This window comes from Volvox carteri (assembly GCF_000143455.1).
Source record: "Volvox carteri f. nagariensis unplaced genomic scaffold VOLCAscaffold_37, whole genome shotgun sequence".
Taxonomy (NCBI): domain Eukaryota; kingdom Viridiplantae; phylum Chlorophyta; class Chlorophyceae; order Chlamydomonadales; family Volvocaceae; genus Volvox; species Volvox carteri.
In genome coordinates, this window is record NW_003307580.1 from 85,789 (window position 1) to 107,588 (window position 21,800).

Here is a 21,800-nt window from a genome sequence, read left to right on the forward strand (position 1 = left end):
TTGCACTTGCCACTTGCCCTACATCCTTAATGCTCAACGCTGTGGCCAGGTTTACCATTACATGCGTTGAGTATTCTTCGAAGGCGTAGGTCTAGTGGTCAGGAGTTGTCGTCCGCATTCATAAGCCGAGGCAGCCGTCTCCGTTAGCGCAGCTTTTTGTAACATCAACTTATAGAAACATGCTCGCTACTCCACGGGCTGCTGCCCGTCCTTTCACCAGCGCGCGGCCGGCCGCCAGGAATCCCGTGCTGCCTCGCCGTGTGACAGTTCGCGCCGCTGCTGAGGACGTTGATGCTCCAGAAGTATTGGATGACACGGAGATGGCTCCCCGTGGACGGCGTTCAGGCGTTGAGAAGGGCATGGAGCTCAAGCACTTCTTGCCGCTGCCTAAGCCGGCTCATCTGGTCTTCGTCAAGCCCACCGTCGCTGTCGTGGCCGGCACAGCTAGCCGCAGCTCTGTTGGTGTCAAGATGACTGCTGGCGACCAGCAGCTTGAGCGCTATGTAATTGAGTACTATGCCCGCAGCGTGAAGTAAGCGGTACCTCGGTTTTGCTGAAGTGTAGACGGTCTTAATGGACATTAAGTTGAAGTTTACGTGGGCCGAGGAATTTCTCCATTGGACAGTTCCAGCGTTCTCAGGTGGATGGTTTGGACTGCTTGCGGACGGCTAAAGACAGTGCGCGCCGGGAATTTTGAAGTTTCGCATCTCGGGGACATGTGGTGCTGGAGTAGCTTGCTGGAGTAGTCTTGCTTGCGCATTCACGGGGTTAACGATGGAGAACCCACCGTGTGCGGGGAGTACGGGCTCTCGGAATACCCCTGATTCGGGGGCTGCCTACGTGCTCGTGCCTAACCAACATTGTGCTGGTTATCATAATGGTGTGACACTGTAATGAAGTTTGCTGAACTAGTTTGTGCCTCTTGCCCCGCTTGCAAGTGAATTCCGTTCAATTACTTGAACGAAGGTGAGTGGACGGCACAACGACGAAATGCAAATATTTAGGGCTACAGCAAAATTATGTAAATGAAGTCGCTGATTGGGTTCGTGGAGGAAGAGCTAACAGTTTGCCGGGAAAGGCAACCGTGACAACAGTGCAGGGCAACCAAGTAAATCTACTTCAGTCCAATATGCAAATCTCATATACAGTAATTTTCGATATGGCTAGCTCTTATAACGACCTATATGAAATGTGTCATAGCCGATGCTGCACTCCTTGTGTGACTTGGGATAGACGGATGCCTGCCGTTAGGCCAACGATCAGTTGTCGTGTAACTGAAGTACAACGCCAAGTCGCAAGCCTCAGCAAGGCAGCAGTCTGCACTTTAGCAGTTGTAGGTTAATTTAGCAGTTCCGTGTAACTTCAGAGTAGACCTGGACTGTTAATGCGTCACAACGCCAACCTCTAGGTACCCTCTTAGCACTCCGAGGCATTGAACTGTTACAGGTCTACTGCTTCATTCCTAACAGATATCATGGGGACGAACAAGGTATACAACCTATAAACTTGCAACCTGTAGGAGTTTGCTCGCTTGTGCTCGACATTTGTCTAATTTCCAATCAGCACACCGCTAGTGTGTGATCATTTGAGTCTTAATATGATCCGCATTTCAGGACGACCCAATCAAGGCACTAGCCGATTCACTTCGGGAAAAGAAAGGCGTGCAATGGGGCACGGCGAAGCTGGAGGCGCCTAATGGAGAGGGTCATTATGTAGAATACTTTAGGGGAAAGGATTTTGCTCGCTACTTTCGTTCGAACCCGGAAAAGCTTAACGCGCATGTGCCGCCGAAGCCGGGTAAGTGATTCTGTGGCATCTAAGGGTTGCCTCTAATTGCTTGCCTTCGAACATCTTCAGCAGTCTGTCTCACTACCTGGAACAGGCAAGACGGTGGATGACCAGATCGCTGAGTTGATAATGGTGTTTATGAAGCGCAAGCTCGTGCGCAAAACGGACCGCAAGTATAAGAAGCCAAAGCCAGGGAAAAAACGTCTGGTCAAGTTCCCGCGCACACTTGTTCCACACCCGGTGTGTGTGAAACGGCCAGTTCCAGGGGTTGATGCCATTTCTTCACCAGGGGACGGAGGGTAGCTCCCAAAGAGTTTCAGGCGTAGGCCAGCACAGGATTGCTTAAGCTGCAACTGTAGGCTCCGCGTGGAGGTGGCTACGGGATGGGCTGCGCATGGCTACGGGGTTGGCACTATGACCTGTGCACGGTGGGCGAGTCTCAGGTGTCAACTGCCCTGCAGGCGAAGCAGCGTCCGGAAAAAGGCACAAGGTCAATACGAGGTTTCCATAGGTTGTGAAAGCGCGTTCCGTCACTCTCAGGGTTCAGCAGACATAGGACTTGTTTCCGTCACGTGCCTCCACCGCACACAACAGATCTCAGGCAGCATCCCGACGGGTACGCAGGATGGCAGCGGCTGGACGGAAAACGCCTTCTACTACTGGACCTACGACCGCCCAACTTCCATGTGGTACTACGTAGCCACGGTGGCCCTCCCGTTCTTGGTCATCGCGGCGTGCCTCTTCCCATTGGCACCCTGGTGCGCTTAGGGACCGGGCATTACGGCCGTTTCCTGCGTCGAGTATAGCAGGGAGGCGCCTTACCACATCCAACGTCCATACAAATGTGCAATCCGGTTGGAATTCCGTCCTAGCATTCTGCACAGTGCCGCTTTCAAGTCCACTTGCGTTCATGGAGTTGCCCTTCAGCAGCAGTCCTAAGGGGCCTGCCCGAGTCCCGGGATCCGTCGTGCGGCCCTGGGTTCGCTCCAAAGGGAGAAAGCTGAACATTGGGCTGTCATATTTATCCCTTGTTGTGCCATGGCTTGGCTCTGTCTGTCTCGTGCAGGTGGGTGCGCATGACGCTGGTGTACTTCCTCATGGCGGTCCTGACTCTGCTGCTGGGTCTTATTGCATTACGCTACAGCCTGTTCGGTCTGGTGTGGATTGTCACAGGCCATTCCTTCTGGCTCTTCCCGAACATGATGTCCGACGAGGTGCGCCTGAGGGCTGTGTCTGACCGTATGCCTAGGCGCAGTGCGACCGCAGTAACGAACTCAACGCTGTTTGTGTCAGGGGTCAGGGGTTTGTATCAGGCAAGCTGGATGGGACGGGAATTTTTGCGCTAAGTGCGTCGGGGAATATGAGCATAAGTTGTTATGCTTGCGCAAATGTGTTAAGCATGCTTACACCACGGCACTGCAGGTTGGCGTCCTCGACGCCTTCTCTCCAGTATTATCCTATGACCGACCCAAGAAAGGCAGTCGCACACAGATTGTCGCCCGGCTGATCACGTTAGCCCTGGTAAGCGGGATTGTCTACATGCTGTACCAGCACACACCGGATGCGGAGAAGCTAGCAGCCAGCGCCAAGGAGGCCCATGACTCCATACTTGGTTACTTGGTGAGTATTGCTGATGTGAGTTGAGGGTGGCTGGTCAAGGTGACTCCATCCAGCATTCGGTAGCAATATGTTGCGGTGCCTGGTGTGCACAGTCCGGTTGCCTGGAGAGGGACCGGATGGCCAGACACAGCGAATGGCAGGGGAGGGTATTTCCGTAAGGTTTGCTGGGATCTGGACATAGGATCAGACCGCGACCAGGCCGCATTCGGACAGCGTAAGGAGCGGATTTGCGAGCAAGGCACGCGGACACTGCAAAACGATGCCGTCTGGGAGCAAGGGGTTACATGCCGTAGCAACTTTGCCAAGCAGCTACCTGATGACAGGATGATATATTTGTGCGGTTGGGAGGCTAGCAAACGGATAGGTCGCAAGCCGTTACCTGCGTATACAAAATGCTGACTGATTCAGGGTTCGTGTAGTCAATAGCGATGGCAGGGGATGGCGCCGCTGACGACAGCAGTGGACGGGCTTGCGTTCTTCGTTCCTCATTTTCGTTACAGCAACAAGCCGCGGGTTGGCATCTTTACGAATACAGAACTGATGGATGCGAAAAAGCATCGAGGCTTGTGTTGCGGTTTGTATTTTGGCCTTTGACGTTTGAGACACTGGCCCCTCAACACTGGCCCCCGTTGCTTTTCGGAGTTGTGACACCAAAATAAACCTACGTTATTGCAGGACGTGTACGGCAAAGGCAAGATGTTCATCACTGGCAACACGAATGTAACAGGCAACGGCACAGGTACCGGTGCTGGCACTGGCGCGAGCGCAGACGCCGGGCAAACAGCAGGCGGGACGGGGGCCAGCGCAGGAGCAGGAAAGGGCCCAGGTCCCGGGTCAGGTCCCGGAGGCAGGGCAAGCGGTCGCCGCGGCAGCGGTCCTGACCTGTGAGCGAACTATAAGGCTGTAATGGCGTCAGGAGTGGTAGGCCAGGGTGCACATATGCTTTCGTGTTGGTGAAAAGGCGGAGTCGTGATTACCGTGAGTACTTGGCCGAAACGCTGGCGAGTTGTCAGTAACCACGCTGACTTTTACCCTTTGCTGCTGCCACAGCCATATCGTCTTCACCGGGTCCCCTAGGACTGAAGGGGCGAATGAAATGATTCCCGTAGCTGCTGCCAATCCTGTTGTAGACTTGCTGCGGTTGTACGTGGTGTTTGTGCACTTGCGGCGGAGGACGCGACGTGAAAGCTACACTGATTTATGTGACTACCACGACCCGCTTGCAACTTTGTAATGGTGACTGCCGTCAAAACAGGCTTTCCAGGACGATCGAGCACAGCGCAGGGTGGTTGCATTATAGCCGTTCCGCGACAGCGTGCCCTAGCTGGCTAGCCACACCGTTCGTACGCTTGTGCTGACCGCTTACTGCGTCAGTATAGAGACTAAAAAGTCCCTTACAAAAATGTTTGTTCAATGTGCTACCTTTTTTGCCCATCACGTCTTCCTAGTCAGTCTTAGATTGGCGCCGTACCATAGCCACCCTTTCGAAGGCGTGCTAGAATCCTAGCTTTTAATGAATGCATCGTTTTTCACGAAAAAATTTGGAGGCGTTGAATTTGGAAGCCTTAGCCTAGTGAATCTCTCCATGTCGAGGTATGCACGAGGAGTTCGGGTGCTGGCGAACGCTTGCACGGAGTAACCAGCTATGCGCTTGGCAGCTGCGCTGCTTTCATTGCTCTTCGTGGCGTGGTCAAGGTGGTCCGCGGCGTCGTCGTTGGCATGGGCCATTTCTGAGAGCAACGGAGCTCTTGGCATACATCCTGATGGCCATTTAATACTTTGCTCACGGGACGTTTGTACTGATGGCGGTCAGTGTGGAGTCCTCGCACAGCGCATTACGTCGACTGGAGGATGGGCGCTCCATCTGTCGCACGGCGAGCGATGTATTGCACTAGCCCATACTGCCGATTCGGCCTGCGTATTGACTGGGCAACAGAGCCTAGTCTGCGCTAGAGCGTCGGACGGCAACTTGACCTGGCAGAGACATCTGTCAGGCAATTGGCGTCTGTGCAGCGCCTCGACGCCGCCGTCCGGCGTCCTTGTCGCTTGGGAGTCCACTATCGGTTCCGTAGAAGCATTCAGCTCCGACGGCCAGCCGCTGTGGTCGAGTTTGGGCCGCTGGTCGTCCCTCGCTGGCGCGCTCCACGCCGGCTCCTCGGTACTGCTGCTCGGCACACCCGCCAGTACCTCTGGAAATCTCCTCTCACTCGCTAGCATCCATACCACCACCTCTGAGCCCAAATGGGAACTTCCACTACCGCGGCAATTCTCTATGCACCATGCTCCGTTGTCGCTGACGCTACTTGATCTGGGTCGTACCGCGCTGCTGGCTGTGGGGCCGGATGCGGGGGTTAAGCAGCAGCTGGGACTGCACGATCGTGACCCAGATGCCGCGACACTTCCTCTGCTTACCCTGGCATTCGTGGATGTCCTCACGGGCCACACTCGTGTCACTGTAATAGCTGGCGTTTCGGGCGTGGGCCAGGTGCTGTCGATCGGACAGCCGCTAGAGTACGACAGGGACAGCGGCGCAGCCCGAACGCCCCAGCTGCTCCTCCTGCCGTTTACCTACCTGCCGTCGGCCAATGCTGCGGAAAGCGACGGCGAGCTGGGCGCAGGGCCGCGGGGCGGCTTGCTGGCGTTTCGGCGTACGGCAGCCACAAGAGTAGCTGCGGTAGCAGAGCGGGAAGGGGATCAGGAGCTACAGCCAGGCGGTGCTGCTGCTGCTGCCAGAGCGGACGCGTGGGATCCAGCGGCGGAGGTTATCGCTGTTGGCGACACCGCTGCCGAGCTGCTGTCCTCCTGGGAGCTGGCACAAGCTGCCGGCCCCCTCAGCCCCGCAACCCAGCACGCACAGCAGCAGGAGCACCAGGCGATAGGCTGGAAGCAGCCGCACAATCACCTGGCCTCCTGGCCCTATTCCCACATCGGCGACTGGGCTACTGGGGGACCGCTGGACGCCGCGCCGGGAACGCCGAGGTGCTCTCTCTTACGCCAACACGAGGCAGTCATTTGCTTGCTCAGCTCAGCTCCAACGTCTCAGACGGTTGCCAGCGGTGCCGCGGCCGCTGTCACTGCCAGCGGTACCACAGCCGCCGGCAGTAGCATCGGCGGCAGTAGCCGCCTGGTGTTAACGGATTTGCGGAACGGCGAGACGCTGCTATGGCGAGATTACCCGACTCCAGGTGACTTGACGCATCATGGCGATGCCGGGGGAAGAGCAAGCAATGGCGAGCAACGAGGCAGACGCAGCAGGGACAGCAGCGGCGACGGTGCCGGAGAGGCTTCGTGGTCGCTACGACTGCATGGCGGAGACGAGTCGTCGTCGGCAGCTGCGGCGCTGGAGGCTCTGGCAGTTTTTCCCGCCGACGGCGCTTCGGAGACCAGCGCGGAGGCGATAGCACCTGCGGCGGAGGCTTCCGGATGCGGGCAGCTGGCGGCCGTCGTCGCCGAACTGACGGCGGAAGTGCAGAAGGCAGGAGGTTCGCGAGTCCGTATGGCGCTGCTGTGTCGCAACGCCAGGGAAGGCGCCGCGGCGAAGCTGCCGCAGCAGCAACAGGACGGTGCCCATGTAGCATGGGACGACTTGGCCACGGATGGGGCAGCCGAGATGGGAGGTGATTTCATTGCGGATATCCATGCATTCGATGGCGACAAAGCGCGGCATGGGAGGCGGGTTCAGCAGTACGGCGGTGGATTCAAGCCGCCGAGTCCCCGTCCGCCTTCCCCATACCCGTCGCCGCCGCCGCCGCCGTCGCCGCCGTCGCCGCCGCCGTCGCCACCACCCTCGCCGCCGCCGCCACAGCCGCCCTCGCCGCCACCACCGTCGCCGTACGCCTGCCCCAGCGCCATGCCCGGCCGCACGGCGGACCGCACCGCTGTGTTCTACAACATGTCTAACCTCATGGATGCAGAGAAGGAGACGCTCGAGCTGGACGTTTTAGAACGCATTCCCAAGTTGCTGCCCGGCCGCATCACCGTCACGCTCGTCTGCGATGTCGCTAACACCGCAGCCTTTAAAGTGGAGACCCTGAATTGCGGCTACAATGAAACAAAACGTGTCGGTGGCGGAGCGATACTTCCGACCGTGGCCAACGGGACGAGGCTCTCCTGCACCGTGCGCTTCCGTACACCACCGCCACCGTCGCCGTCGCTGCCGCCGACATCGCCGCCTGGGCGCAGGTCACCGCCCTCGCTGCCACCGTCGCCGCCGTCGCCGTCCGTCATGGCGAATTCCATCAACGGGGAAATCAGCTGCGTCGCGTACATGGACACCAACGGAACGAAGCACACGGTGGATGAAGGCCTGGAACCGCTTACATCGTTTGATCCCTCCAACTTCACCGCCTGCCAGCGTGACTCTTTTCCCACGCGACCGCTAAACATTACCTTGATCTACTGCGACGCCGTCTCCACACCGTCCGCGGTGGACGTGCCGCCCTCGCGCAACGGGCTCAACACACATCTGGGCTGTGAGCGCTTCTTCGGAGGCCGCGCCGGCAGTGGCGGGGCCAGCGGCATGGTAGACGGTGCACCTGAAGGACTTCAGCGGCGGCTAAGGTAATGAGCGAGAAGCAGGGCCGTTCCCACGTCCTTGGGGTGATGGGGGGGAGTTAGTGTGGTTTGCGTGCCTGCCTTCCGGCGCTGCGCACACGTCCATTGCTATGGACATCCCCCGTTGGAAGCCGTGCAGGAGTTATTTAAACTCAGCGGCGTGCATAGGTACACAGCGTAGATAAGACCATCCCATATAGGTCATAATGCACGGATGGCCTGGACCGCTGCGATAGCCGTCGCCGTCCTTCCCATCGCATCCCATCCCATCCCATACTCCGGTTTGTCTGACACCGCGGCACTGCTACCCCTTCCTCCTCCTCCCCGTCTTTATTCTCGTCCGGAGTTTGTAGTGTTGCGTAGTAAAGCAGTCTGACCCTCCCCCCGGTGGGTGTCCCTTGGCGCTGCTGCTTCCCTGTCAACAGCGCCCTGCTGGCTGCTCCGGAGCCGCTACAGGCCTTCACGGAACTGTTGTGTCCGGTTAAGCCCTGCGGCCACCCGGCCTCTGCTGCGTTGGACCTCCTTGCGGGCTACAGCCGCCGTGCCAACATCGACGTGGATCTCAAGGTCTTCAGTCCGCCGCCGCCGCAGCCCCCCTCGCGACGCGTGTCTCCACCACCGCCACCACCGCCAGGTGTGTGCAGCTGCCTGATGGGTTAAGGAACTAGGGACATGGTGGTATAGGAAAGGAGCTGTGGGAAGGGGTGGAGTTGGATTGGCCGTCTGGACTGCGTGTCTGGGCTGTTAATCACGTGCCGCCTGCATATCGAAGTCAAGTTAACGGACCAACCCACTCGCCGCTAACCCACGTAACACCTTCCCCCTCATCCCTGGCTCCCCTACCTACGCGTCTTGCTAACGTGCAGCGCCCAACCACGTAAACTGGGTCATCACGTTTGATTCATCGGACACCTTCTGCCTCGACCTTTCGTTGCACACACTGCTGCCCGGCGCGGTCGCGCCGTACCCGCCGCCGCCGGAAGGCGTGGTCGCTCCGCCGCCATCACCACCTCCCACGCAGAGCAGCCTGCCGGGACTGTTCTCCGCAGCGTTCGGTGGCTGGAACATCCTGCCAACACCGGAGGCGGCGGTGTGCACGCCCTTCGGATACCGACCCTACAGGTCTGCACCTACAGTACATAGGCTACCTGGGTCCAGGGTGAAATCACTCATTCATAGGATTTCTCTCGCGTCACACTCTCCGTCGCCCGCTGTTCCTTGATCGTATCTGTGTTGGGGGCTCCTGCCTTCTTACCTCGCTGCTTAGATTGGCCGTACACGACCTTCTGCTTACTGCTTACCGCTACCGTATGTTTTTTCTCCGCCCCTGTCTTTGATTGTAGGATGGCGCACTTCTCCGCCGCCGGAGCTGGACTCGGAGGATTTCTAGGCACCGATATCTTGCGCGACTCGTTGCTGCTTGCGGACGGCATGCCCGTGTCCAACCTTGTTTCCATCGACCTCTCCAGCAACGCCATCCGCGGCACCCTGCCTGACGGCACCGGCGGCTTTCAGGGCTACGACTTTCCGTGCCTGTTTTGGAACCTGAGCCGTAACGCCATCTCGGGAAGCATCCCCGCGAGCTTCTACCTGCACAGTGCGCTGCTGGTTGACCTGTCGTACAACGACCTGCGCGGGCCTCTGCCCGAGAACTGGACGCTGCTGGAGACGGTGGTGGTGCTGGACCTGACGGGTGTGTGTGTGTGGGGGGGGTTGTACGGCTGGGTGTGACGTAATCAATATCAATTACCATGATCTATTTTATGGAATAAGTCAAATTCCTGTGCGTATAGAATTATGGTCGGGCAAGCAGGGGGGGGTGAGAAAGGGGCGTGCATGCATGCGGAGGAAACGCAGGTAGGCTTCTGCACGCGTCTTGAGGACCGCTCTCAGAGCCGCTCCGGCTTGTATTCTCTGTCCGTACGACCCCTACAGCTTGCGGTGGCGACCGCAAAGCCTTCTCTACTAAACCCTTTCACGCGCTCCGGTCTTTATCGCTGCTAGTACCCGGCAGCCTCAGAGAATTCCACCGGCTGATTACCTTTGTTTTCCCATGTCTGATTCGGCCATCCCAATTCGGACAGGCAACAACCTGGAGGGGCCGCTGCCTCGCAGCTGGGGAACTACGCTGGGACCCAGCTCAAATCGCACCACTCGTCGTGATTACGGTGGCCTCCGGCGGCGCCTGGATCAGAGCAGCGACCCATGGGTCCGTAGCGATGTGAACACCGGTGTCGCGCATGAGGCCGCTAGGTCCGAGGAGGACCTGCTGGGGATGATGCTTTCACACACTAAGCAGCTGTACGGCGGTGTACGTGACAGTGGCGGGGGCGGCAGCAGCAGCCGCCGCGACAATGATTATGAGGTGGGCGAGCAGCAACTGCAGCAGCAGCGGCGGCGGCAGCGTGAGCTGCAGCAAATCGGTACGAACACCGGCAGTGCGTCGCCGCCGCCGCCGTCGCCGCCGGCTCCCGGGGCCCCGCCGCGGGAGCGAGGCATGCACTCGCTGCGGCTGGGCGGTAACCGGCTGAGCGGCACGATACCCCCGGAATGGTTCCACCTTGCGGTGGCGGAGCTGGACCTGTCCAACAACCAACTCACGGTGCGTCGCGGTGGCAAGTTAACCCCCGACCCGCGGTAGATACCTCGCTGCTCCCCAGGTCCCACCCTGAGTCCAGCTAGGCTGACAGACAACGGTGTGATTAACTCTGCTTGGAACTCAGGTTTAAGGGACAGGGGAGAGTAGTCGCTGCCACACGCCTTCCCACCCTCCCGCGTGTTCCCCCATCCTGCATTTCCCCTCCCTTCACTTCCCTCCGGCTCCCTCCGCCTCCCCAGCCCACCTGCCCACCCGCCCGTGGCCCGGTGATCCATCCGCCTGAGCACGCGTCCTCCAGCTGTCTGTCTGACTGTCTGTCTGTCTGTTTGACTAAACTGGCTCGCAGGGCGCCGTCCCCACTGACTGGAGCAGCATCGCCTCCATGCGGTTGCTGGACCTAAGCGGCAACCCGGGACTGGAGGGCACCATCAGCGGCATCTCCCTGCCAGACGCGCTGCGAATCGTCAAGGTGCGCACCAGCTCAGGCACGGCTGGACTCTGCTGAGCTGCCACCTGGCTTTCCGTCCTTCCTACTCGTCTCAGAATCTATATAGGCTTTTCCCAGTCACCCACCCAGGCAACCGCCTGCTGCTTGCAGCCCGTGTTACACTGTTACACTGTGCGCTTCGACCTTCATGGTATCTATCGGCATTGGCTGCCTCACGTGCTCACGTGCTCAAACCCTTTTGCTCACCCCGCCCTGGCCCCCGGCCTGTCTCGGCTGCCGGCCCCGGCCCCGGCCCGCTGTGCAGGTCGCCGGCACGCAGGTGCGTCTGGATCCGGGGGTGCTGGCGGACGGCTACCCGCGCTCGGCCCTGTGGGTGGTGCTGGTGAAGGCGGTGCTGGGCGGCCACATAGACCTGCACAACGTGCAGCGGCCGGAGCTGCGGTCGGACGACCTCAAGGAGATCTGCTCCATATACCAGGTGAGGAGGATGACGTGAGGAGGACGAAGACAGAGCGGTGGGGGGTCAGGCGAGAAGGAAATGGAGGGGGGACGGCTGGTAGGGCATTGGTGGACTTGGGCCTGGGGGCCGTGAATTCGTTTCACTTTACGTAATCGGGATTTGCGCACTCAAGAGCGGCGGCTGCGCGAATTTCTTCACCTCCCCCCGCACACGCGCAGGCCTACAACGCCTACCGCCAACAAGGCGGGTCTGCGCCGCAGCGCGACCTCCACGGCGTCACCGATTCGCTGACGCTGGGCAGCAGCCTCCTCGCCGCCTCCCTCAATCCCGACGGCAGCGCTCCGACGTCGCGGCACATGTACGGCATCATGGCTGCTTTTGCGGTGTGGACGGCGGGAGGGCGCGTGCCCAACAATTTCTCCAGCAACGATACGCTGCACTGGGTGCCCCTTCCCGACGACACTGCCTGGGTGGCGCGACCCCACGAGTGGTGCTACGAGCGCAACGTGGCGGTGCTGCTGCGGCCGGTGCTGGGGCTGTGGTTGCCGGTACTGGCATTCATCCTGGCCATGCTGCTGCCCATACCGTGTTACTACTACTGGCAATGGCGGTGAGTGTGGAGCGGAGTGCGTGGAGAAGCCTGGGTGGGGTTGCGGCTTTTGAGTGGTGCTGCGACACGGTGTTGTGCTATGTCATGCTGTGCTGTGCTGTGCTGTCTGTAATGCGCGTGTTTGCTTCCCGACCAGCGCAATTCCCCTCACATGCACACACCCCCATTAGGGCCGGCTGTTCACTATAATAGAGGGCCAACGATGCATCATACCAGCGTTTTGCCTTGCATCATCCTGTCACGACATTTTAGCGTCACGTTCATTTTACCGTCTTTCCTACTTGTCTTGGGTTATATCGGTATGAAGATGCGTATTTCGTGTTGTCGTTTACTCGCGTAAGGTAATCCAGCTCCTGAAAAAACGGCGTCCGCGGGTAGCTTACTCAGACTGCCAGAGACTTGCCAGCTGCCGACTCTAGACTTGGGGGAAGGGTCCTGCGACGCCTGAGATGCCTGCCTGCCCGCTCTGCACCCTCTTGTACTCCCTGCCCTTGCAGTGACGAGAAGCTGGCGCAGCAGGCAGTTAAAAAGGAAGACGACGGCGTCCTGCATGTAGTATCGCGCAAGCAGCTGCAGGCGCAAGAACAGGGCTTCATCAAGCAGCTGATGTATAGGCTGCACGTCGTTGCGGCCAGCCAGGCCAACCTCTCACGCTACAGTGCGGAGGCGGCCAACGGTGGCGGTGGTGACGGCGGGGCTGCAGCGGGAGGAGAGGCGGCGGCGAGCAAGAGACACAGCCCGTTTGGAAAGCTTTTCTCAAAGTTTGGCCGTGGCAAGAAGCAGCCAGCAGCCCCGTCCGCGGCGGATAGTAGGCAAGAAGGTGACGGCGGGGCCCCGCCGTCGGCGCCAGTGCGTAGACCGGGCCAAAACGGTGGAAGCGGCACTGCTGCCGGCACGTTGGGTGAGCCGCAGATCAGCGCCGCAGAGGGCGGTGGAGACCCGGATGGCACCGGCGCCGCCGCCGCCGCCGCCCCCGGCGTCGGCGGCAATAGGGCCACCGCCAGGGCGTCTGCCGTCCTTGTTACCACGGAGGACGGTTGGACCCGGGGGGTGCCGAGGCTGTCCGGCAGCGGTGGCCCTGCCCTGCTGGCAGTCGATGCGCTCCCCGGCGCCGACTTTCCGCCGCCAACCCACGGGTCCCTCACGGCGGCGTCGGTTCTGGGCTGGGGCGCGTCGGCCCCATCGCGCGCAAACCTGACACTGCAATCTACGGGAGCCTCCCGCGCGGCCTTGAATCGAGGCGGCGGCCGCGGCGGGAGCAGCGCCGGGGATGGGGACGGTGCCAGCCGCGGTGGCACCGGCAACGGAGACGGTGCCGGCCCCGTGGCGGAGGCCAAAGAGGACGATGAAGTGCCTGCCGCCACCGTTGCTGGTAAATCCGACCAGGGTGCACCAGCCCGCGGCGGCCTGCGTGCTCTACTTGGCCGCAACACGGGTACCGGTAGCGGCACCGGCAGCTTCTTCGGCGGGTCTGCTGCTGCCGCCGCTGCCGCCGCCGCCACAGCGTCGACGACGGGACCGGCAAAAGGCAGCAGCCGCATCGCCAGCCTCGCGCCCGCGCCCATCACCGTGACGGAAAATCGGCAGGACCTTACCACGCCCATCAGCATGCTCACCAACGGTGACATCGTCTCGCCAGTGCCGGTGCCACGGCGCAAATCAACCATTAAAAGGGGTCCGCACCTGCCCATACCTGACTACGCCAGCGAGCCTGAATCCCCTAGCCGCGAGCGCTACGATGAGGACGTCGCGGCGGGCAGGCGAGCCTCACCAATGCGCAGTGTGCGGGGTACAGCCAAGGACGGTCCCGCTGGTGCCGCCGCAGCCGCTAGAGGTGGGGGCGGCGGCACTGCTGCCTCCGGCACAGTCAGCGATCACGGCACAGCCGCAGCCTCGCTCTCCCGCACCGTGTCCCATTCACAGCTTCAGACGCTGCCGCTGCCGGATGCCGCCGCACAGAACCAGGGGCCGAGGCCCATGAGCCGCGGCAACCTGGGCCTGGTGGCATCACTGCAGTCGGGGCCATCGCTGAACCCCAGCATCAGCCAGCGCTTCCGCGGTCGCCGAATCTCCATGACGCCCACCGAGACCACACCTGCGGCCACCCAGGATGGCGCGCAGGCAGTGGTGCTGCGGCCGCCGCGCCCGTCCGGCACAGGTACTCCCCCGCCCGGCAGCGTCGTTGATGGCCCCCTGGCGGGGCTCCTGGCGGGACGGTCCCGCAAGTCAGGTATCGTCGACCTGCCGCCAGAGCTGATGCCAGAGCCTGGCCAGGGCGGCCGCCGACTGAGCGGGCTGCACGCCAGCGGGGCGCCAGTTAAGGGGCGGGGTCGCGAGGACGGGGATGCGGATGATGAAGGGGATGGCAGCGGTGTCGGTATGAGCGGCCGGCAACGCCGTCCGTCGAATGCGGCAGCGGAGATTGTGCCGTCAGCGGCGGGGATCCCTGCGGGCGCGGGCATGGACCACCCGTCGGCGAGTGGCACGCTGCCGCATATCGGCCGTCCAGGCAGTGGCGGTGCACGGGGCAGCCTAGCCGCGCGGAGCAGTACGGCGGTGTCTGTGGGTTCTGTGGAGGAGCTGACGTTGCCGGGCCCGCCAGTGGATGGCTCACCCCGGGCGAAACCGGAGCGGCGCAGGTCGAAGAAGTCCAGGGAGCCTGCGGCAGCGGCAGCAGTGCTGACAGCAAGCGAGGCGACGGCTGCAGAAGGGAGTGCGGACGCAGCCAAGCTGGAGCGGCGCAAGGCGCGCGAAGCTGGTGCCGAGACGACGGAGGTGCCGCGCGGTGAGGACGGCAAGCTCAAGAAGCGCAAGTCGAGCAAGTCTCGGGAAGCAGCGACGACTGGGGGCGAGACGACGGCCGCGGAGGGTGAGGCTGAGCCCAAGCTGGAGAAACGCAAGTCGCGAAAGTCGCGGGACGGAAAAGCCACAGACGAGGCAACGCCTGAAAAGGAAGGCGATGGCAGCAGCAAGCTCAGGCGGAAGAAGTCCAGCAAGTCACTAGAATCTGCGGGTGTGGACGAAGCGAGTGTTTCCGCGGGCGCCGATGCGGCTGGGAAGTTGGAGCGACGCAGGTCGCGCAAGTCCCGAGAGGGCAGAACGGCCGATGAGGCAACGGAGGCGACCACTGAGGGTGAGGGCGGGAAGCCGCGTCGGAAGAAGTCCAGCAAATCTCTCGATCCTGTGGAAGCAGACGGTGTCACAGCGGCAGCAGCAGCGACAGCGGTAGATGATGCAGCCAAACTGGAGCGCCGCAAGTCGCGTAAATCGCGTGATACTGGCACGGCTGCCAAAACCGGCGATGAGGCGGCGGAGGTAGAGGCCGATGGCAAGGTGCGCTTGAAGAAGTCTAGCAAGCTCCCGGTGGAGGATGCAAGCGCAGCCGGTGAGGATGCAGCCAAGCTGAAGCGCCGCAAGTCTCGCAAGTCTCGGGAAGAGGCTCCTACGGCCGGTGAGACGACGGCTGCAGAAGGCGAGGGGAAGAGCAAGGAAGACAAGCAGCAGCTGCGGAAGAAGTCCAGCAAGGTGTGGGACTCTAAGCCGACACCTGATGGCACTGCCGGTGAAGCAGCAGCGACGGCGACGGAGGCGGAAGGTGAGGGCGGCAAAATTCTGAAACGACGGAAATCCCGCAAGGCCTGGGATGAGGGTGCTACCACGACGGCCGGTGAGACGACGGCGGTGGAAGGCGAAGACGACAAGGAGAAAAGCAAGGATAAGAAGTCGTTGAAGAAAAAGTCCAGCAAGCGACATGAGGACTCCAAAACGCCGGAGACGGCAGCGGAGATCACCTCGGAGGGCAAGCTAGAGCGACGGAAATCCCGTAAAGCTTGGGATGGGGCCGCGGGCGAGAGCACGGCAGCGGAGGGCGCGGCTGAGGAGAAGGAGAAGGACAAGAAGTTGTTGAAGAAGAAGTCCAGTAAGCTGCGGGATGCCAAGCCTGCGGAGGCGACAACGGAGGGCGAGGACGCGGCCAAGTTGGAGCGGCGCAAATCTCGCAAGTCGCGCGAAGCTGGTGCCGAGTCGTTAGAGAAGGAGCGCGGTGAGGACGGCAAGCTCAAGAAGCGCAAGTCGAGCAAGTCTCGGGAGGCAGCGACGACTGGCGGTGAGACGACGGCCGCGGAGGGTGAGGCTGAGCCCAAGCTGGAAAAACGCAAGTCGCGAAAGTCGCGGGACGCGGCAGTGGAGGCGGAGTCTGGAGCGGCCTCGGATGGCAAGCTCAAAAAGCACAAGTCGCGAAAGTCCCGGGATGCTGACGAGGCGACGGAGGGCGAGGAAGGCAAGCTGAAGAAGAAAAAGAAATCTAAGAAGTCGAAGAAGGAGGGAGAGGGCAGCGAGGATGGGAAGCACAAGAAGCGCAAGTCCCGCAAGTCCCGGGAGGCTGCGACCATACCTGCTGACGGCGCTGATGGCGGTGCTGTGGACAGTACGGCAGCGCCAGAAGGCAGCGGCGGCGCGGAGTTACCGCCTCGGACGCCTCCGCCGCCGGCCGTTGCAGCCGCCTTGGCCGCCAATGCCGCCGCTGACGCATACTCCGACTACACATCCGACGACGACTATGATGATGACGACGGCACGTCGTCGTACTACACCGACAGCGCCGCGCCGTCGCGCGCCAGCTCCATGTCCCGCCGCAGCTCTATGTCCCGCCGTTCCCTCAGCATTCGTTCAAATCGCAGCATGCGTGTGTCGTACACCGCCACCGGCGCGGGCAGCCGCCACGCCTGGGACCGCAGCCGTCGCAATAGCCTCGATCTGGATGGCACCGCCATGGCGCCGCCGGAGCCGCACCTCATCACCGTCGGGCCGTCGCTGGCGCCGCCGCCGCCGTCCAAGCCGCTCATACGACGGCATCTCCTGGAGCACGTTTGTGTGTACTACTGGGGGGCTTGGGTGCAGCTGGGGCCCCGTCTAGCGGCGATTCTGTACTTCTTCAGCATCGCCACGGACATCGCCTTTATTGCGGCTTATGTGGACCCGGCGCTCAGTCCGGCGCCGCCCGTTGTGGTGGGCGCAATCTTGCTGGTGAGTCTTAGGGTTCCCGGGGGGGATGCTTGGGGGTTGGGGGAGCTTCCTGTTGAGGTGCCTGGGGTCTATGCGATGTGGGCGCCCTCACCGCCAGAGGTGAGTGGCCTTAGGGTTGTTTAGGTGGGGCTTATGCAGGTGCACGCAGCCTGGCCGCGCAGAGGGTGTGGGCCTGGCACTGCGCGAGGGTCCCCCTGCAGCCAGCGAAGTGTATGGTAGAATCCACGCGCGCAAGGACGGGCGAGCAAGTATGCACGCCAAGGAATGGCTGTGCGCCAGGCGGTCAGCAGGCAGCGCCACGCTCATTCCCTCCACCCGAACTTCCCCCCCCCTCCCGGCTCACTGTAGGTCTTCTTCACGACATCCTGGGGAATCCGCCTGAACGTTGCCTGGGGCCTTTCCCCCCGCTCTGCCACCATCACCGCGCTCTTCACCTTTCCCTTTGGTCTCCTGTACGAGCTGGCCTGGGACGTAGTCACGGTGTTGCTAGCCATACTGCTGGGCAAAGAGGAGCTGCTGAACCGCGCGGTGCGCGGTTGCGGTGTGTGGTGCTGGGGCGGCAGGCCCGGCAACTTCAGCCTGGCGCCCAACCTGCGGGTGTTCCGAATAAAGCTGGTGATGGAGCCGCTGCTCAACGCGCTGCTGCAGGGCGTGGTGCAGGTGGGTAGGGGGTCGTGTGCGGGGATCGCGGGGTTGGCAGGAACTTGCGCCCTGAGGAGGGGGAAGATGGACCACAGACCAATGCGGAGGAGGGTAGGAAGGGGAATGGAAAGGTGATGAGAGCAAGGCGGAAGGGGGACCAAGCCTATGGGGATTTACACAAGCACTTGTGTGTGTGTGTGTGTGTTACACCTCGGTTGCGTTACCCAGAGAGGTGTAACGAGTGCCAGAGGTAGGCCCAAGAGCTTAGAAGCCACAAGTGCGTGTGTGCGTTTTAAGGACGGAACGCTAGGCTTGGGGAAACGTGAGATGGAGGTGAAGGTGAAGGTGAAGGAAGGAACACCAGAGGCTGGAGGGGAAGGCGCGGGGGGCCAGTGACTAAATGGCGTGGATGTGGGAGCCGTGGTTGGGGAACCCTTGTCCTTAATCCCCCGACCCCCCTCTACTGCCCTTCTACCCCCCTCCACCCCTTTCTTTCACACCCCAACCCTCTTCACCCCATCCCATCCCATCCCGTCCATGGCCTCCTCGGTCCCACTGCAGTCCACGTTCTACATGGTCGCCTACCGCTCCGGCTTCGTCATCTGGCCGGCTGTGTACCTGGCGTCTGGGGTGGCCTCCGCCCTGTCGCTGCTCAGGTGGGCCGCCGCGCTGCACCACTACGCCTACAGCGGTGTGCCGCTGGCCGATGTATTCCGGCAGCGCGGTCGCCACTTCAACGAGGAGCTGCTGAGTCTGGACGCGCTGGAGGACATCAAGGTGTGCGCGCGTGTGTCTGTATATACGTGTATGTGTGTATATATGTTGTGTATGCGTGTGGGAACTGGGGAGGAGGGAAACCGGGGGCAACTCTCTGACCGACTCTCAGGGCTCGTGACCTAAATGTGAGAACGGGTTGAAGGACGCATCCAAGCTATAGACCAGGGGTCCAGGGCCCGGGGGAAATCGCATGTTGAAGCTTACTGTAATGAAGGTGGGTTGTGAAGGGGGAAGATTTTGGGCGTGTATTTGATAGTGGCTCTGTCCGCAGCGACTCCAGGGTTACAGACACCACCACAACCACCCGAAATGCTTCTCCTGCGGTGCTCGTTTCTAGGACACACACACACACACACACACGTCTCTTACATGCACACAATCTCCCGCCCTTCTGTGCTGAACTCCTGCTTCTGCCGTCTCGTCGGTTATTGTTATTGTCATTTTTTGTGTCCAGGACATGGAGGTGGTCAACAAGGACGACCCCGTCAACCTGGTGCACCGCGTCATTGGCAAGTCCGCCTCCATCACCTCGCGGGTCCGAGTTGCGCCCGAGGACGGAGTGTCCGTGCGTGGCTCGGCGCTGCCTTCCGCCGTCGGCAGTCCCGCCGGTTCGCGAACCGCCTCCAGACCGGACTCAGGCAGCAAACGCGACGACAAGGAGGGCACGGAGCGCGGCGGGAAAGACAGCTACAACAAGAAGGCCGCGGTCAAGCCGGTGGTGGCGGCGGCCGGTGCCAAGTCCACCAGCGCGGGAGCGGCGGCGGCGCCCGCGGACCCCTCAGTACTCCCAGCGGGCACGGGCAAGGAGGCTGTACCGGAGATCGCGGCGGAGTCGGAAGCACCGAGTCCCAGCCAAAAGTCGGCATTGCTGGGGCCGCTGCCCCCCATCGGCCGCGGCGGCGGCAGCACTGCCGGGGCCAGCCGGGTTAGCAGCACTGCGCCGAGCCGGCTTGGCAGTGCGCGTAAGGACAGCAGCGGCGGCGAGCCCGGCGCCGGTGGCGCTGGCCTAAGTAGCAGCCTCGCCGCCGCCGCGCAGGCACTGCTGGCAACCGTTGGTGCGGGCGGCAGCGGCGCGGGCGGCAGTCGCATCAGCAGCGGCCGCGTGGGCAGCGGCCGCGCGGGTAGCGGGCGGTCCCGCAGCGCAAGCGGTCTACCTGGCGGCCGCCTACGCTTTGCCGCATCCGTCAAGTCGGCGGGCGAGGAAAGCGAGGGCAGCGAGGCCGACAGCCGCGGCGGCAGCAGCGCTGCTGTCGCCGCCGCACCAGGTGCCGCTGGGGCCACTGGCCGGTACGGCAATTACATTCCCAAGCCCTCCGCCCCCAACGCCTTCTTCGGCTCCGCTACAGACCGTCCAGAGTACCACTTCCAGCAGAGCCCCATCGGTATGGTTAACTCGGTTGTCAGCGCCAAAGGCCTCGCCGCCAAGATGCGGAGCCGTTCCGCTACCGCGCGGACAGCTGCCGAGACCGCTGCCACGGCGGCGACGCTGGCGGCCAACGCCGGCACACAAGGCAACCTGGCGCAGTACGGCAGCGTCCCTGTCGGGATGTACGGCGCATACGGCGGCGCTACCGCTGCTACCGCTACCGCTGCTGGCATGCCGTATGCGCAGTTCGCACAACCGGGCACCAACGCTGCTTTGTATGGCACGTACGGATCGGGGACCATGTACGGCACTGGAACGTTAGCGGCTTCCGGGTCGATGCCGGCAGGTGGCACGGCAGGCATGCCAGCGTATGACCCCGGTGTGTATCAGCAATACGCCGCGTATTACGCTGCCATGCAGCAGCAGTACGCTGCGGCAGCAGGGGGCCAGTCGATGGCTTACGACCCATATGCTTCTCTGAGCAGGTCGTACGGCGCAGGTATGGGCAGCACGGCCATACCGGGCGCTGTGTCCGTCAGGTCCGGTGCAGGATTGACGGACATGCCCGACGCGGCGTCCCCGGCAACGGCGCCTGCCGCCGGGCCTGCTGCTGCTGCTGCTGCTGCTGCTGCTCCGGCGGCGGCTGTGCCACTGCCGTCGCCAACGTTGCCGCCGACGCGGCTGCCCCCGCTGCAACCCCAGCCCCAAGCGTAGAGTGGCGGTGTAGGGAGCTGGGGCTTGATCTTGGGGCATCGTTGATCGGAGAAATTAACTACGACTTTCCGTACTTTAAACTTCATCCAATAAAACCTCAAGTTGTACAGGCCTGTAACGGCGACTTTGGTTGCGTGTTTCAGTAGTTAACGAAGCATTGAAGGGCTGTCCGGGCTTGTCGCCTGGTCACAACCTGGGGGCGGAGAACAGATAGAGCTGGCGCGTGTAACCTGCGGGCCCGGGTTCATGAGCCATGGCCACGTGGGCTTCGATGCGGATGAGCAGATATTGTACCGGGTCGTGGCCCCACACGACACGATCTTGGGCCGTGTGTTATTTTCATTTTCGTCAGCTCGTCGTGTCTGACGTATATTGCGCGTTGCACACGGAAAGGTTGTGTCTGGTGTCGCATGTTTTGCCCTCTTGTTGACGAATCAAACACGAATGACTGTTTAAAAAGGGATCTATATATCACTTACCTGAAAACGCAGCGTATGTATGTTTGGTGTGAGGACCTGGGCCACGACTCGACCGCCAAGGGGGGCCAAGCAGCGAATTGCGTTGTGTGAGGTTACACAGCGCCTCCTCGTGTAGCCATGTGTGTTTTGTAGTGGAGGCCACTTGACCCCTATTGTCCAGAGCTATTGGGGGGCGAATGCGACATCTGCCGATGGCATGTGACATGTGCGTATCTGCATCGCCCACTGACCGGGGGGGTGGCGGGGATGTTGCGGGGGATGTTGGCTATCTATCGGCTCAGCTGCCTAGCCCACAGCAAGGTTGTGGTGTTACGGCTGCGAGCTGCACGAAGGGGTCGCCGCCGGGGTGCTTATGAAAGGGAGGACAATTGCGCCGCAGATTCGGTGTCCGGTTGTTTAGTAGTAGTAGGATGATGATGATGATGAGGAGGAGGAGGCTTGGTGAAGTTTGGGCTGTGGTACACGTCCCGGCATGGTTCGCCGGCCATGGGATTCATTTATTTTCTCCTAGTCAACAAGAAGCGCATGCACCCACACGTGCGCGCGTGTCTGTGTGTGTGTGTGTGTGTGTGCTGGCTGCGTGTATGGCTATGTATGTATTTGCGCGCTGAAGCTTTTTGTGTATGAAAAAGTAGCTGTTGTCCACTCGTGTTTATAAACCCATTCAGCTATCGCACGTCTTCATTCTATGTGCATATGCGCAAGAATGTGACTGCGA

The 21,800-nt window shown here is 61.4% G+C and overlaps 1 protein-coding gene across 1 annotated transcript; it reads left to right on the top strand.

Annotated features, from left to right (window-relative positions):
• Positions 1-22: 22 nt before the first annotated feature.
• VOLCADRAFT_106014 (uncharacterized protein) lies at positions 23-20,616 on the top strand (the record flags this gene model as incomplete). The annotated part of the gene is made up of 25 exons (XM_002953534.1): positions 23-527; positions 1,614-1,797; positions 1,883-2,028; positions 2,413-2,546; positions 2,855-3,002; positions 3,211-3,408; positions 4,084-4,292; positions 5,422-7,025; positions 7,323-7,525; positions 7,763-7,968; positions 8,388-8,596; positions 8,829-9,084; positions 9,306-9,655; positions 10,047-10,171; positions 10,454-10,564; positions 10,801-10,827; positions 10,908-11,030; positions 11,314-11,487; positions 11,688-12,079; positions 12,577-17,104; positions 17,453-17,764; positions 18,308-18,402; positions 18,436-18,523; positions 18,978-20,428; positions 20,592-20,616. Exons 1-25 carry the CDS (start codon positions 180-182, stop codon positions 20,614-20,616), a joined length of 11,646 nt encoding a protein of 3,881 aa, XP_002953580.1. The 5' UTR covers positions 23-179.
• Between the last annotated feature and the right edge of the window lie 1,184 nt (positions 20,617-21,800).